The 14225-nt window shown below is 40.0% G+C and overlaps 1 protein-coding gene across 1 annotated transcript; it reads left to right on the forward strand.

The window, feature by feature from the left end:
- The first annotated feature begins 11845 nt into the window (after positions 1-11845).
- Positions 11846-13807, forward strand: LOC123247468 (ubiquitin). Its single transcript, XM_044676368.1, has 2 exons — positions 11846-11936; positions 13422-13807. The coding sequence occupies exon 2, from the start codon at positions 13428-13430 to the stop codon at positions 13686-13688; it is 261 nt and encodes an 86-aa protein (XP_044532303.1). The 5' UTR covers positions 11846-11936; positions 13422-13427; the 3' UTR covers positions 13689-13807.
- The last annotated feature ends 418 nt before the right edge of the window (positions 13808-14225 follow it).

The raw sequence follows: 14225 nt of genomic DNA on the forward strand, positions 1-14225 counted from the left end.
AGAAGAGGAAACACTGCAGAACAGGTGCTATTCTGTACTGGTACAGAGAGTTTTCTTGCTTGGACTTCCCTAAATCAAAGTTCCCAATACTAACGGAATCAATGCAGGGCAGCTGGGGGGCCAGTGGATTGAGAGCCATTGCCTAGATCAGGGGTTCCCAATCTTTTTTGGCCTACCGCCCCCTTTCCAGAAAAAATATTACTTAGCTCCCTGGAAATTAGTTTTTTTTTCAATTTTAATAGCAATTAATAGGAAAGATAAATGCGCCTGTGGCCATCACTGCTTCCCTGGATCGCTGCAGCACCCACCAGGGGGCAGCAGCGCCCACTTTGGGCCTAGCCCTAGCCCTTACCCTTCTTCTGCCTTGGAACCAATACACAGCATTGATTTTAAGACAAAAGGTAAGGATTAAAAAAAAAAAAAAAAAAAAAAGGTTAATCCCTATCTGTGTGACCCTGGGCAAGTCACTTGACCCCCATTTGCCTAGCCCTAACACTCTTCTGCCTTAGAACCAATACGAGATATTGATTCTAAGACAGAAAGTAAGGTTTAAAATAAACAAACAAACAAACAAACAAAAACTAATGAAATCAATGATCCAATTCCCCTTTAAAAAAAAAAAAAAGGAAGTTAAACTTTAAATAATGGAAAACCCAATAAAGTTCCCTGAAAAGAAATTATAAGGCATATCTTCTCCCATATAGCAGCAAGGTTGGGTCCCTTAGTGGTAGAATATTATTTATAATATATACATGTACACATATTATTATTATACACATGTGTAGGTGCATAATCACACATGGTCTTTATATCAGATATTTTTTGCTTAATTTTCTTTGTTACAAGTGAAGGTTCAGTCAAGGAGTGAGAAATGACTGTTTTGTAAGGATTTAAAAAGCCATCAATAAAGCCTTTTTTTGTTTGTTAAAAAAAAATTAGCAGAGAAACACAGTTTCTCTTCATGCTAAGGAACACCTGATAGTTTCACAGAATGTTTGAATCAGAAATAATCTTAAAGTTCATCTAATCAAAAACTGGGTTTTGAACTGGCCAAGGTCACAGCTCCTCAGGTAGAAGGAGAGCCCCTGGGACCCCACTCCAGGGCTTCTGACTCTACCCAGAGGTATGAGTAATCCCTTCCCTTCAGGAATTTGTAAGCAATTGGTAGACAAGCCTTAAAACTTTTGAAACGATTAGCAATTCTTTCATAAAAGCAAAGCGCAGAAAGAGTTATACAAGTGATTTATTCCTGTGAATTTTTATCCCAATGGTTATTTTACTGTACTGGTTATTTTCCAAGATGACTCACTACATAAATACTTTATCTACTCCAACTCACCATCTGTCCATCAGCTGATATTTTGGAAGGCAGTCTTTAGCTGCGGTTTTTTTAAATGCCAAGAACACGTTGTAAGAAGGGATAGCTTTATTTTATGGTAATAATTTTAGCTGATAGATTTTTGTCTACAACAGTTGCTATTACTTGGTAGCAATAATAATAATAATAATACTTTCTTTTGAAATGGATATTCTCTTTTTGTTTTAAAATCTAACCTGCTTTATAATCTCCATGAGATGCAAGTAAATTCCATGTTAGAATCAAGAAGGATAAATAACATAATTCTACTTCTTTTGAAGGGCAATGAATGTTACCTTTTAACATATTTGTTTATAAAAATCCAGAGAGGAAAATTTGGTGTGGGTTGGAGTTTGAGAGGTAATTTCTTTTTCTTTTTTTTAAACCCTTAACTTCTGTGTATTGGCTCCTAGGTGGAAGAGTGGTGAGGGTGGGCAATGGGGGTCAAGTGACTTGCCCAGGATCACACAGCTGGGAAGTGTCTGAGGCCAGATTTGAACCCAGGTCCTCCCATCTCTAGGCCTGACTCAATCCACTGGGCTACCCAGCTGCCCCTGAGAGGTAATTTCTAATTCCTTTATCACCCTAGTTTTACTTCTGACCATTTATATTCAGGGCTGGACTGGGACTAAAAATTGGTCCATCTTTGAGAGATTAAATTGGTTCAAGGTCTTATTTCCCTTACAAATAATGGACTGAATACTTTACATTTCTCAGCCTTGAGGTTCCACTAAAGACTGGTTTTTACAGTGGATAGAGCATCCAGTCTGGAGGACCTGGGTTCAAATCTGGTATTAGACACTTCCCAACTGGGTGACCCTGTGCCAGTCACTTACCCTGTTTGCTTAGCCCTTGTGCTTCTGTCTTAAAGTTGCTAATAAGACAAAAGTAAGGGCTTAAAAAAAAGTCTTTTTTTTTTTTTTTTTTTTTTTTTTTTTTTTTTTTTTGTATAGGCTGGAAATATAATGTTCTTTGGATTATTACTAAGAAACTGTTGAGGCTTTCTGGCCCCAGTTGTAGAACATTTCCTAATCACTTTGACCAAGAAATTAAAAAATCTGTGTAACTACTATTTGAAAGTGACTTTAAATATAAGTAGACTGAAGGACTCCTCTCAAGGTTACTTATTTTCTTATGCCATTAACATGCCGAAGACTGTTGTGCCTGGCTCAGGATAAAGCTGCCAGCAAATGCTGTAACCGGAGCCACTTGTTTGTGAGAGAGAAATCTGATGACCTGAAATAAGGTGCAGGAGAGGAGACAAGTTCAGTGGAACAGCACCTACAAGCTGGGATCAGAATTTTTGCTCCTTGTCTGTTGGATTCACCGAAAAATGTAAAGTCAACAAATTCCTTTACAAATCAAATAGCCAAAGTTGGGTGTCTCCAGGCCACACAGCAGAATTAAGCCAAAGGGTTGTTTTGGTGACTGCTCTGACCCGGTCCAACAGGTATTCAGCTGACTCAACTGGCAACAAAAATATGACAACAACTTATTAAGCAACCTGGGTTGGACCTTTCCTGTTTACCGTCTTATTCTTTCACTTAAGGAAAAACACAGGATATGAAAACATACACTTTTTACATCAGATAATTTATTCAAATGAATTTTTTAAAAGTAATTTGTTAAGGGCAGCTGGGTGGCTCAGTGGATTGAGAATCAGGCCTGGAGAAGGAAGGTCCTGGGTTCAAATGTGGCCTCAGCCACTTCCCAGCTGTGTGACCCTGGGCAAGTCACTTAACCCCCATTGCCTAGCCCTTACCACTCTTCTGCCTGAGAACCAATACACAGTGTTAACTTTTAAAAACACGGAACTATTAAATAGTCATAAAACCACTCTTTAATCAAGGGAAAGGGGGATGAGGGCTACTTGGCCTCTTTTGCAGAGCTGCGCCTTGTGCAGAGTCTAAACGAACCCTGCTTCGCTCTGCTCCCTGATCCCCCTGGGAGTGACACCGCGCTAGATGACCACTCCAAGGAACAAAGGAAATTAGGGAACTTTTATACCATTTGGGAAGATCCAGGGGCCGAGAGAGATGATTGATGTTATACTGACAGGATACAATCGAGCTAGAGAAAGGGGTCATAGCTAGAGGCTGGGGTGTAAGGGAAGGGGCTGCTTACACCAGGGACACTAAAGGATGTCTTCCTGGGAAGGGTCTCAGATACAATGGGGAAGACTACCTAAGACAAAAGGCTATTTAGCATTTACTCTGGGGTCCATTATTCAGTCTGCAACAGCTAGCCTGAGATTCCCTTCTGGGTGAATTTTCAGGGGAACAGGGAACAAGCACAAGCTTTGGGGTCTCCAACCTACAAGCTATTTCTAAAACTTGGGGTTCATCATATCTCACTAAGCCACAAGTTTGGGGACTCTAGATTCCATGTCGACAACAGTATTGATTTTAAAACAAAAGGGTTTAAAAAATTTTTTTTAATTGTTAAGAATAAAAGTAGTAAAATACATCACCTTGAAGTTAAAGGAAAACTGTAGATACAAAAGTTTTTACAGTCACCTTTTTTTGGGTAGCTAGCAAAATTAAGAAACTTTGAAAAAATAGTAATGTCCTTAAAGTTGGGGAATCAGAAAAAGAAAATATTAGTTCCTCCAAAGGCTGAGAGTTCTCTGAAAGTGGGAGAAAAAACATCAATCTATTCAGAGTTTGGGAAAATAAATTGAGCCATCCTCTTTTTTTTCATGTTATTTTTCTTCTGCTTTTTAAATGTGTTTTTTTTGGGGAACATGTCTAATATAGAAATATGTCTTGTATGAGTTCATATGCATAATAAATTTCATATTGCTTGTCTTCTCAAGGGGTGAGGGAGGGCTATGATGGAATGAGAAACTGGAAGTCAAAAAATTTAAAAATGAATTGTAGTTAAAAATTATAATTGAAAAATATTTAACGAAATTAACAAAATATATTTAAAAAATGTTTAAAGTATTTGATGCTGGTTAAGAAGTTGAACAGCTGATTAATAAAACAAATTAGCTACACATGATACAGAAATATAGTCTAAATTGCTAAGCCCAAAGATCTTAACTACTGGGATAAATTGAGCCATTCTTAATGAATTATCTTAATTTTATTTTTTTAATTATCGAAATTTCAGTTTTTAGTAAACATTTTCTTATAAAAGCATAGAGAATTTAAAGGAAAGGTTTGTGAATGATAAAAAAAAGCACTTGACTCAATAAACATTTATTAAGTGCATAGCATAGGCAAAGAACTATATTATGAACTACAGTTACAAAAATGTTCTTAAGGAACTCACACCTTGATAGTGGAGTTAAGATATTGGCATATATAAGGAGAATGGGAAAAGACAAAGAAACAGATTCAAATAAAGTGTCTGTTGACTTGGGCTATTCCAGATCTTGATCATTACCTCCTGTAAAGAGGGAGAAATAAAAGGAGAGAAATGAGTCAGCTTTTACTCTAAAAAGTTGTAAGCTTCCTCAAATCAAGATATATCTGAAAAGAAAAGTTATAAATTTGCGAAAAGTTTCAGGTGACTTTATTAACATTTTCACTTTCTAAAAATCCCTGTCTTAAAAAATATGCCAACTGTTTGATTATAAGGCTTATTAGGTATAATGCTAAATTTTGCTTTGAGTTTTAAATTCACAGTCATTAAATCTTTTTTTTTTTTCTTAAACCCTTAACTTCTATGTATTGGCTCCTTGGTGGAAGAGTGGTAAGGGTGGGCAATGGGGGTCAAGTGACTTGCCCAGGGTCACACAGCTGGGAAGTGTCTGAGGCCAGATTTGAACCTAGGACCTCCCAACTCTAAGCCTAACTCTCAATCCACTGAGCTACCCAGCTGCCCCCACAGTCATTAAATCTTAAAGTATCAAACTTCCAAACACAAAGCTCAACTGCTAAATTCCACTGTTGTTTAAAAAAATAAAAGAAACTGCCAAAAAGGTGCTGGAATAGGAAAATGTGAAATATTTAGAAACAAAAATCACAAACCATAGCTTAAAGTCACATAAAAAGTTTCAACAGATATTTTTACTGAATATTATTGTAGTCCTTTCCCACCTCTTAAAATGAAGCTCTTAAGAGATAATAAAATGACAACATATCAGGATAATTCCTTTTCTCTCTCATTTTTTAAACCCTCACCTTCTGTCTTAGAATTGATACTAAGTATTGGTTCCAAGGCAGAAGAGTGGTAAGAGATAGGCAATGAGGGTCAAGTGACTTGCCCAGGGTCACACAGCTAGAAAGTGTCTGAGGCCACATTTGAACACAGGACTTCCTGTATCCCAATTCATGGAACCACCTAGCTGCCCCTGATAAATTTCTTTTCAAGAAAATCTGACTTGATTAATTAATCAATATTTATTAAGTGTTTACTATGTGCTAGGCAGTGTGCTAGGAGTTGGAGAAATAAAAGATTCTCTGACCTCAAGGAGCTTACAGTCTAATGGGGAGACAACATGCAAACAAGCTCTAGACAAGCTAAATAGGAAACAATTAAAAAGCAGAAAGCACTGGAATTAAGAGGAGTTGGGGAAGGCTTCCTTTAGAAAGTAGGGTTTTATTTGAGACTTAAGGGGAGACAAGGAGGTCTAAAATTGGAGCACTATTGGACATGGCATTTTGGAGGAGTTTGATTACAAAGGGCAGAAGAGATCTAGGCAGATATTGAGGATGGAAGGGTCAAGAGAGGGTTTTCCAGAATAGGGGGAAATGGACGTGTTTGTAGACAACAGGAAATATGCCAGTAGAGAGGGAGAGACTGGAAACAAGTTAAAGAGTGGGGATGACAGAGGAGGCATCTGTTGGAGAAGATGGCGTGGAATGGGGTTCCCTGAACACGTAGGAGGGAGTCTTGGTAAGGCCACTTCATCATGGCATGAAGGAGGTTAGTAGAAGGCATTTATGATAGGATGTGAGGAAGAGGGGAGAAGACGGAATTCATGGCAAATGGCTTAAATTTTTTCTTTAAAATATGAGGCAAGGATCTCAGCTGAGAGAAAGAGAAGAAAAGGAGCCCTGAAAGGTTTAAAAAGATTTAAAAGATTTGGAAGAGTTGCTTTGGAGACTGGAAGAATGAGCTGATAAGTGAGGTTTAGAAGGATTGCTCAGCATTAGTGGGGGCCCAGTGGAAGTTAGGTAACATACAATTTGTAGCAAACTCTGTTAGAATAGTTGTGTGATTTTTCTCCACCTTTGTTCAGCAGTACAAGTATAGGCACAAAGGCAGGGAATGATGAGACTGCTCCAAGACTTGGCTGGGCGAGGAGTCTTGAGTCTTAGCTATGTAAAAGTCTCTAACTTTGAGTTTAAAATAAGGTTAATAAAACCTAACCAGGGGGGCAGCTGGGTAGCTCAGTGGATTGAGAGCCAGGCCTAGAGACAGGAGGTCCTAGGTTCAAATCCGACCTCAGACACTCCCCAGCTGTGTGACCCTGGGCAAGTCACTTGACCCCCATTGCCTACCCTTACCACTCTTCCAACTAGGAGCCAATACACAGTATTGACTCCAAGACAGAAGGTGAGGGTTTAAAAAAAAAACAACCAAAAACAAAAACCTAACCCAACTACTTTATTGGGGGTATTATAAGAATCAAATGGAATGATATAAAGCACGTTACTAGGCATTTTGTAAATTCTAAAGACTGCATAAAAGTTACCATCATCACTACATTATTTTTTAAGGCATTACCTAAGGAAACACATTAGAAATATGGAGATTTAATAAATGTTCTTTTTTTGCTCTGGGCTTTCCTAAACTTGTCGCAAGGTAGTTCTTTCAACTGAACAAGGGATAAAATTATAATTGCACCTTTTTTATTTTTAAAATCAAAAGTGGTCACAAAGTCACATTTACAAGGTCCTATAAAAACATTTTGTTGCTAAGACTTTCACTTATGGCTGAATAGGCACAAATAAATCGCCTGCTCCAACCTACAAAAGTGCCTTAGATTTCAACATAGAATCATGTGGACTCACATAATGCCCTCCTTTTGGAAAGTAGTTTTCTATGTCACATTACTAGATGACTTAGTTTTGGGAAACATTATCCAAGGAAACTGTGTTCTAATTTGACTCCAAGTTTCTGGCAAATACTAGAATCATTTGTGAAATCATCAGTCATGAGCTTTGGATTTGAGCCAGTCCCATCAATCAGCGTGCATGACTCAGTGTGTGGGGTGATATGTTCAGACATGAATGCTAGACCAAGCAATACAACTAAAAAAACAACCTGGTAAAATGTTAACAGCCAAGACCCCTGTAAAATTCTATGGTTGGGTTTAATCTAGATTTTATCCCACTTGTATATGTCACTTAAGTTTAGGCTGATTTAATCTATTTAGAGGAATCTAACTCTTAACTTAAATCTGTATATATTATATGTTCACCCAGAAAGTAATTGAAAAATTATCTATTGGAAAAGTTTAAATATTATAAAAGAATAGGAATTACATGTATTCCATTGTTGAAGTTAGAAGAAGGTATATTTTAGCTTTCTAGTGGAGTTATTCAACAATGTAATGGGCTCCCTGGTTACTGAGTTCCTCATCACTCTACATATACAGAGACTAGATCTATCAGGGATGTTTTAGAAAAGTCCTGCATAGAGTGTGCCAAATTGGATTAAAATAGTCTAAAGTTATTTCCAACTCTAGATTTTTGATTTTTGGTCAACTGCTGGACTTTAAAATGAAAATCTGTAGAATTAGGTAAAAATTGGGTTCTCCTTCTTCTTTCTCCCAGGTTATTAGTCTCTTGGCATCCACTAGTTTTCACTGTGAACCATGATTCCCAGAAGATCAAATTATTCAATAAGAATAACTACTTGTGCTTGCCAAAGGCCTTAAAGTTAAACTACAATGAGGCAAGTCACTACTTTTATCTTGTTTGGCTGACCCAAATAATTTAGCTGAAAAATAATCTCTTAACAAAGCAATTCTTTCCATTCAATAACACCTTCAGAAGAGAGAACTGATTACCATTTTCCCCTTCCTTTTTATACATGCAAGAAGGATAACAAATATTATATTCTCTTTCTTTGGTAAGGCTACTTACCCACCCTTTATTTATTAGATAATTTTAATACTACTTCTGTAATTTGACATCCTTTTCATTTAAAATTTTCTTTTTATTATGGACTTAAATATTCCAATATACCAAGAAAAATAATGGATTAATGTTTATTAAGTACTTATTAGGTGATAAGGGTGGTAAGGTGGAGCAGTGGATAGAGTGCCTGGGCCAGAGTCAGGAATACCCATTTCTCAGAGTTCAAATCTGAACTCAAACTCTTTAGTTTCCTCACTTGTAAAATGAGCTGGAGAGGGAAACTCCAAATGAGGGAATGAAGAGTGGGACTGTACTGAAGGACTGAATAACAAGAACAGCAAAAAGGTGCTACGTTTAGCATTGTGCTAAATCCTGGGGATACAAAAAAGAGGCAAAAAGCTATCTTTGCCCTCAAAAGAGCTCACAAATTAATGGGGAAGACGAGCAAACATATATAAACAAGCTACATACAAGATAAATAAGAAAAATTAAAAAGAGAAAAGGCATTAGAATTAAGAGCCAGGTAGGAAAGGCTTCCTGTAGAAGATGAGGTTTAAAGGAAGTCAGGAAGTGGATTTTCCAATAACAAGGCCAAATAATCGGACTCCTTGTTGAATAATGAATTCCTAACCCCTTACTATGTAAGCCATAGTTGGCTGTACTTCTAATACTTCATACTCCTCTTTAAGAGCAGTTGTTAGAAGAAAATTTGTTCAACACTCAAAAATTCATGTGAAAATATTAATACTTGATCAATTCTTTGCATTTTCGCTTTCCCCCTCATTCGTCACATGGAAATGGCAAATTTGAAAGATAAAGAATTTGCTTCATTTATGAATAGTTGTTGACTTTTTTTCCAAACCCTTACATTTCATTTTGGAATCATATTGGTTCCAGGGCAGAAGAATGGTAAAGGTCATTTAATAAGGGTTAGTTATATAATATATAATAAAGGTTGATAAGGGTTAAGTGACTTGCCCAGGGTCACATGGAACTCAGATTGGAACCCAGGACCACCTGCCTTTGGATCTAACTTTCAATTCACTGAGCACCTCGTTGCCCTCCTGCTGACTTCTGAGCACAGAAAACCAATTTTAAGGCAATATGTCACAAATGAATTAGTTGTGATTAAACTTGGTAACAAAAAAATAAAATAGGAGAAGCCAAGAATTTAATACTAAAATAATATCAAAGTGTGATTTTAAAAGCTTAAAAAAAGTTATACCGAAGGATCCTAGAGTCCCTCATATGCTCACATATTTAACAGAATTTAAAACATCATTTTTGTGCATTTTTCTTATACTGTTACTTTTTCTAAAAGGGTAAACAAAATACCCAAGGCTCCTCTTAGTTCTATCATTCTATGTGGTAGTCTTTTCTTTCCTTCTTTTTTAAGTATGAGAAATGACTAGTTTCTGGTAATGTTACATAAATTCGGCATGGCTCCGGAGCAGTTGGAGGGAGGCTCTCTTGAGCCCAATGTCCCGGACATCCACTGAAGCCTGTAAAACCCCCCGACAAAAGCATTCCTGCTTACTCATTCTGAGACAGCATTTCTCCTGGGAGCCGCGAAGGTGCAGTCCCAATCCAAACTAGCTAACAGAATCAGCACGTTTCTCGGTGTGTGTTCAGGGAACCTGCCATTGGCGTTTTCTATAATTTCTGGGTAGTTATTGCCAGGGGTGAAGGCTCAGGCAGATTTCTGCTAGAGACCGGAGCCAGAAAAGTGAGAGTAAGTGTAATAATCTTAGGGTAGGCAGCCCCTCCAGGCACCGGGCAGACCCGAGGGATGGATGGGCTTTACCCTTTCCCTTCCTTTTTTTTTCTTCTGGAAAAACTGCGTCAGCATTTCTCCACTGATAAGAGGGAGGTCACTTGGGCGTGTTTACAGGAAAGTGCCCGGAGCTCACCAGGAAAAGGCCAAAGTCCCATTTCTGACCTTGGGCTAGTTAGCGAACCCGAGTTCAGTAAATGCCTACTAGAGCACCTCTCCTCACTAACCTCTCAAGTCAAAGAGATTAATTCTATAAAATCCAGCCTTCTCCCCGGCAAAAAAAGCAGGCTTTCCTAATCTTAGTACTTTGAGGACAGATTCAAGGGTTCCTTATTAATAAGGCCATTTACTTAAAACTTAAGGGAAAAATTACTCAAGAGACGTTGCAGGAAGTTAAAAAATAACAGCGAGAAAGACTGGGTTCTGATTGTTTTGAGAGATTGCGGGTCGGGATTTAAGAGGTCTCCTCTCATTACTGGCTTTAGTCAGCTCCAGGCTTCATCTTGGTTCCTTTCCAGGGATTATGGCCCCAAAATTCATTCCGTGGACAGCTGGTTTTTACAAGCTGACTGCGAACTGGAGATCAGGGGTTTATTTTTGTTTGTATACCCAGGTTTGGACCAGAGCCTGGCACTTAATAAGGGCCTAATAAACATTCATTCAAACAGGAATGGTCTACTACGTGCTCTCCGGCCAAAAAAAGCAGATTCGGGCCAGTCCCCGCCCCCCCCCCCCTCAAGGATTACAGGCCAACTTTAATTTTAAAATGTTCAGAATCATTATTCCACCAGCCGGCCTGGCCCTCCCTCTCCGGGCCTCCTCTAAGAAGAGACCTCGGACCAGGTCACCTTCGTGAAGGGGGGGGAGGGGCTCGGTTTAGTTCCCCTCCCCCGTTCCCCGGAAAATGTCGCTGGGCTGCCTCCAGACCAGTCACTAAACGTATTTGTCAGTCAATTCAAACTTCGTGACTCAAGGAAGTGTGGCACCCCGCGAGGCTGGGTAAACGGGAGGCACGACGACACCCCTGCCCCCACCCAGGCCGGGGCTGACCACACTTCGAAAACTTTTAGAAAGGGCAGAGTTGGGAAAACGGGTACCTTCCCTACACTCCGAGAGACCTTTTCCATTCCTGCTCACCCCAGGTTCTCCTTCTCTTATCCCCCTTCAGACAAGCTTCTCCCCTCCCCCACGCCTATCTCCGAGCATGCGCTACCGCACACTCTTCCTCCACCTCGTTTAGAATGACGTCACCGCCTTTCAACGCGTTTTGGAGAGCCCCAGCAACAAGGGAGGCGGCCCTGCCCCGCCCCCGCCGTCGCGCTGGCCAATCAGCAGCCTTTTCCCTCGCCCTCCCTTCGCCTCATTTCCACAACCTAGGCGAAGCATCCAGAGCTTTCGGCAAAAGGGCCGGCCCTTTTGCCTAGAATTCATCCGCCCCTCTAGTTTCAAACACCATCTAAGGAAGCGAGGGGGAGGGCGACACCGGGTCGGAGAAGTTCGTCACTCGCCAGTCTTACGACGGGGTGGGTGGGGTGGGGACAGCCATCTCTCACCACTGGATTTCTTGAAGAGGCGTGGCCGGGACTACTTTTTCCTGCGCATGTACACCGAGACTGCGCGTGTGATGACGTGTTAACTAACGCTGAATAAATACCGAGCGGCGGCTGTGGGCAAGGTAGAGTCCAACACAACTTCCTCCGATTTTGCTTCTTGCTGAGTTTGTTGGCGTGACAATCTCCGGTCCTACCGTCCGTGTAAAGAAGAACTAGTGAGTCGGGTTCGCTACTCGGGTACCAGTGGGTTGGATTTGACCTTCGGGTCCGCAGCAGGGTGGGGGTAGTAGGAGCCGTGGGTGGTTTAGGGGAGTAAAAGGGCGGTCGAGAAAAATTAGAGACGTTGCGACAACGTGGCGTTAAGCTCCTTAGACCTAAAAGCGCCGAGCCACGAGTGATTGGATGGGGTGTCAGAGTTGGGGGTCTCGGCCTCGGGCTTTACTACTCCTTGCACTTCCAGAAGTTTACGGAAGTGGCCTGGAGGATCCCTGTTTGACTAGTCCGCTACTGTGGACAAAAAAAGGGCTGCCGGGCCCGGTGGCCAAGGGTGTAGTACTTGGCATAAAGTTTGCTCACGGCCTCGGGAAGTTTCTTTGGTCTCCTGGGGGAAGAGACGCGGCATATATCTCGCGGTGCTTGCTCTACTAATGGGCTGGCTTTCTGAGTCTCGCGAGAGTTTCTATTGCGGAAGCGTGGTTCCGGAACGGTTTAAGACCCGGAAGTTGATTGTGAAACTTGTGTGGCTTAGTTTGGTGTTTGGAGTCACTACGCTCATGATGCTTGTGTGGGGGAGGTCCTTTAATCGTTTTTATTGCTCAATCTGTAATTTGACAAAAGTGTAAGGGTCTAGAACCCTAATGGCAAACCTATGACACGCGGCCGCATACAGAGAAGAAGTATGTTACTGAAAAATTTTTTTTTTTTCATCTGGGTTATTCTCAGTTTTTTGGCGAATTTTAACACACCAAGTTCAAAAGGTTGCCCATCATTGGTCTAGAGGGAAAGAAAGAAGACTACAAGGTCATATGGGATAGTCCTAGTTGCCATGTTTTTCCTTTTCTTTAAAAACCCTTATTTTTTGTCTTATAATTACTATTGTATTAATACTGTATGATTCCAAGGCAGAAAAACGGGCCAGGGAATAGCGATTAAGTGACTTTACTGTGATCACACAGCTAGGAAATGTTCAGATTTTAACCCCAGAACTTCCTATCTCTAGGCCTGAATATCCACTGAGACACCTAGCTGCCACATAGTTGCATTCTCTACCTCATGGTCCTTTAAATCTATCTCCTTGTTGGGAGTCCCTTGTTATTTTTTTCTCATAACTTTTGAGCTCAACTTTGTTAACATGCTCAATTTATGGAGCATTGAATTATCCTACCCATGAGGGAGTTTTAGAAATACTAGGGATTTAGGATATAAAATTAGTAGCAAAAACAGTTTATAATGTTAATAGTTGCCAGCTTGTTTTGGCTTTGATTAGCTTTACAGTTTTGTGTCCTTGGCAGGGAAAAAGGGTGGTTTTTCACTTATTGTCAGTATGCACTTATGTGATATCATTTGAGTCATGGTCAGGAATACAAGGATAAAATCAAAGGTCATACCTCCCTAGATGGGAATTCACTGCTAAATGAATGGTATTTTCAAGGCAGGATTTAATCTGAGACCATGGATTTAATAGTGTTGTTCATTTACAGGTCATCATGCAGATCTTTGTGAAGACCCTGACTGGCAAGACCATCACCCTGGAGGTGGAGCCCAGTGACACTATTGAGAATGTGAAGGCCAAAATCCAAGACAAAGAGGGCATCCCTCCTGACCAGCAGAGGCTCATCTTTGCAGGCAAGCAGCTGGAAGATGGCCGTACCCTGTCTGACTACAACATCCAGAAAGAATCCACCCTCCACCTGGTTCTGCGTCTTAGGGGTGGCTGTGTAATTGTTGACTTTATTGTGAAAGCATAAATTGCCAATGATAGCATCACCTTGCACTCAGCTCTTTAAAGTCTTCATATTAAGTTTTGAGATTACCAGGTTCAGTAACAGCTGAGCCAATGCTAATAAAGGTTTTTGTTGCACATTGATTTGTCTTCTGTTTTTTCTTTTTTTTTTTTCATTCCAAATGAAGATTATTTTGTTGGAGTAAATTTATTCTTGGGGTTGAAGCTAGATTTGTAATCCAGCTATATACAAAAACAACTTGAAATATAGTAAGTCACTGAAGCATTTTACATGTGTATTGGAGTCCTCAATTCCCATAAAATTATATAATACTTTAGTATAACAATAGCTGGCATTTACATAGCACTTTTAGATTTTACAAGTGCTTTGACTTGTTTGTTCCTCAACAACCCTGCGAGAGAGATGTGATTTCTCTCATGAGGAAGCTGGTACGCAGGTTAAGTGAATTGATTAAGGGTCATTGCTATTAACTGGAGGACTAGATTTAAACCTAAGTAGCCTTGAGCTTTTTCTTAACATTTCTTTACAAAAACACCCTTA

This window comes from Gracilinanus agilis, chromosome 4 (genome assembly GCF_016433145.1).
Source record: "Gracilinanus agilis isolate LMUSP501 chromosome 4, AgileGrace, whole genome shotgun sequence".
In the NCBI taxonomy this organism is placed as follows: Eukaryota; Metazoa; Chordata; class Mammalia; order Didelphimorphia; family Didelphidae; genus Gracilinanus; species Gracilinanus agilis.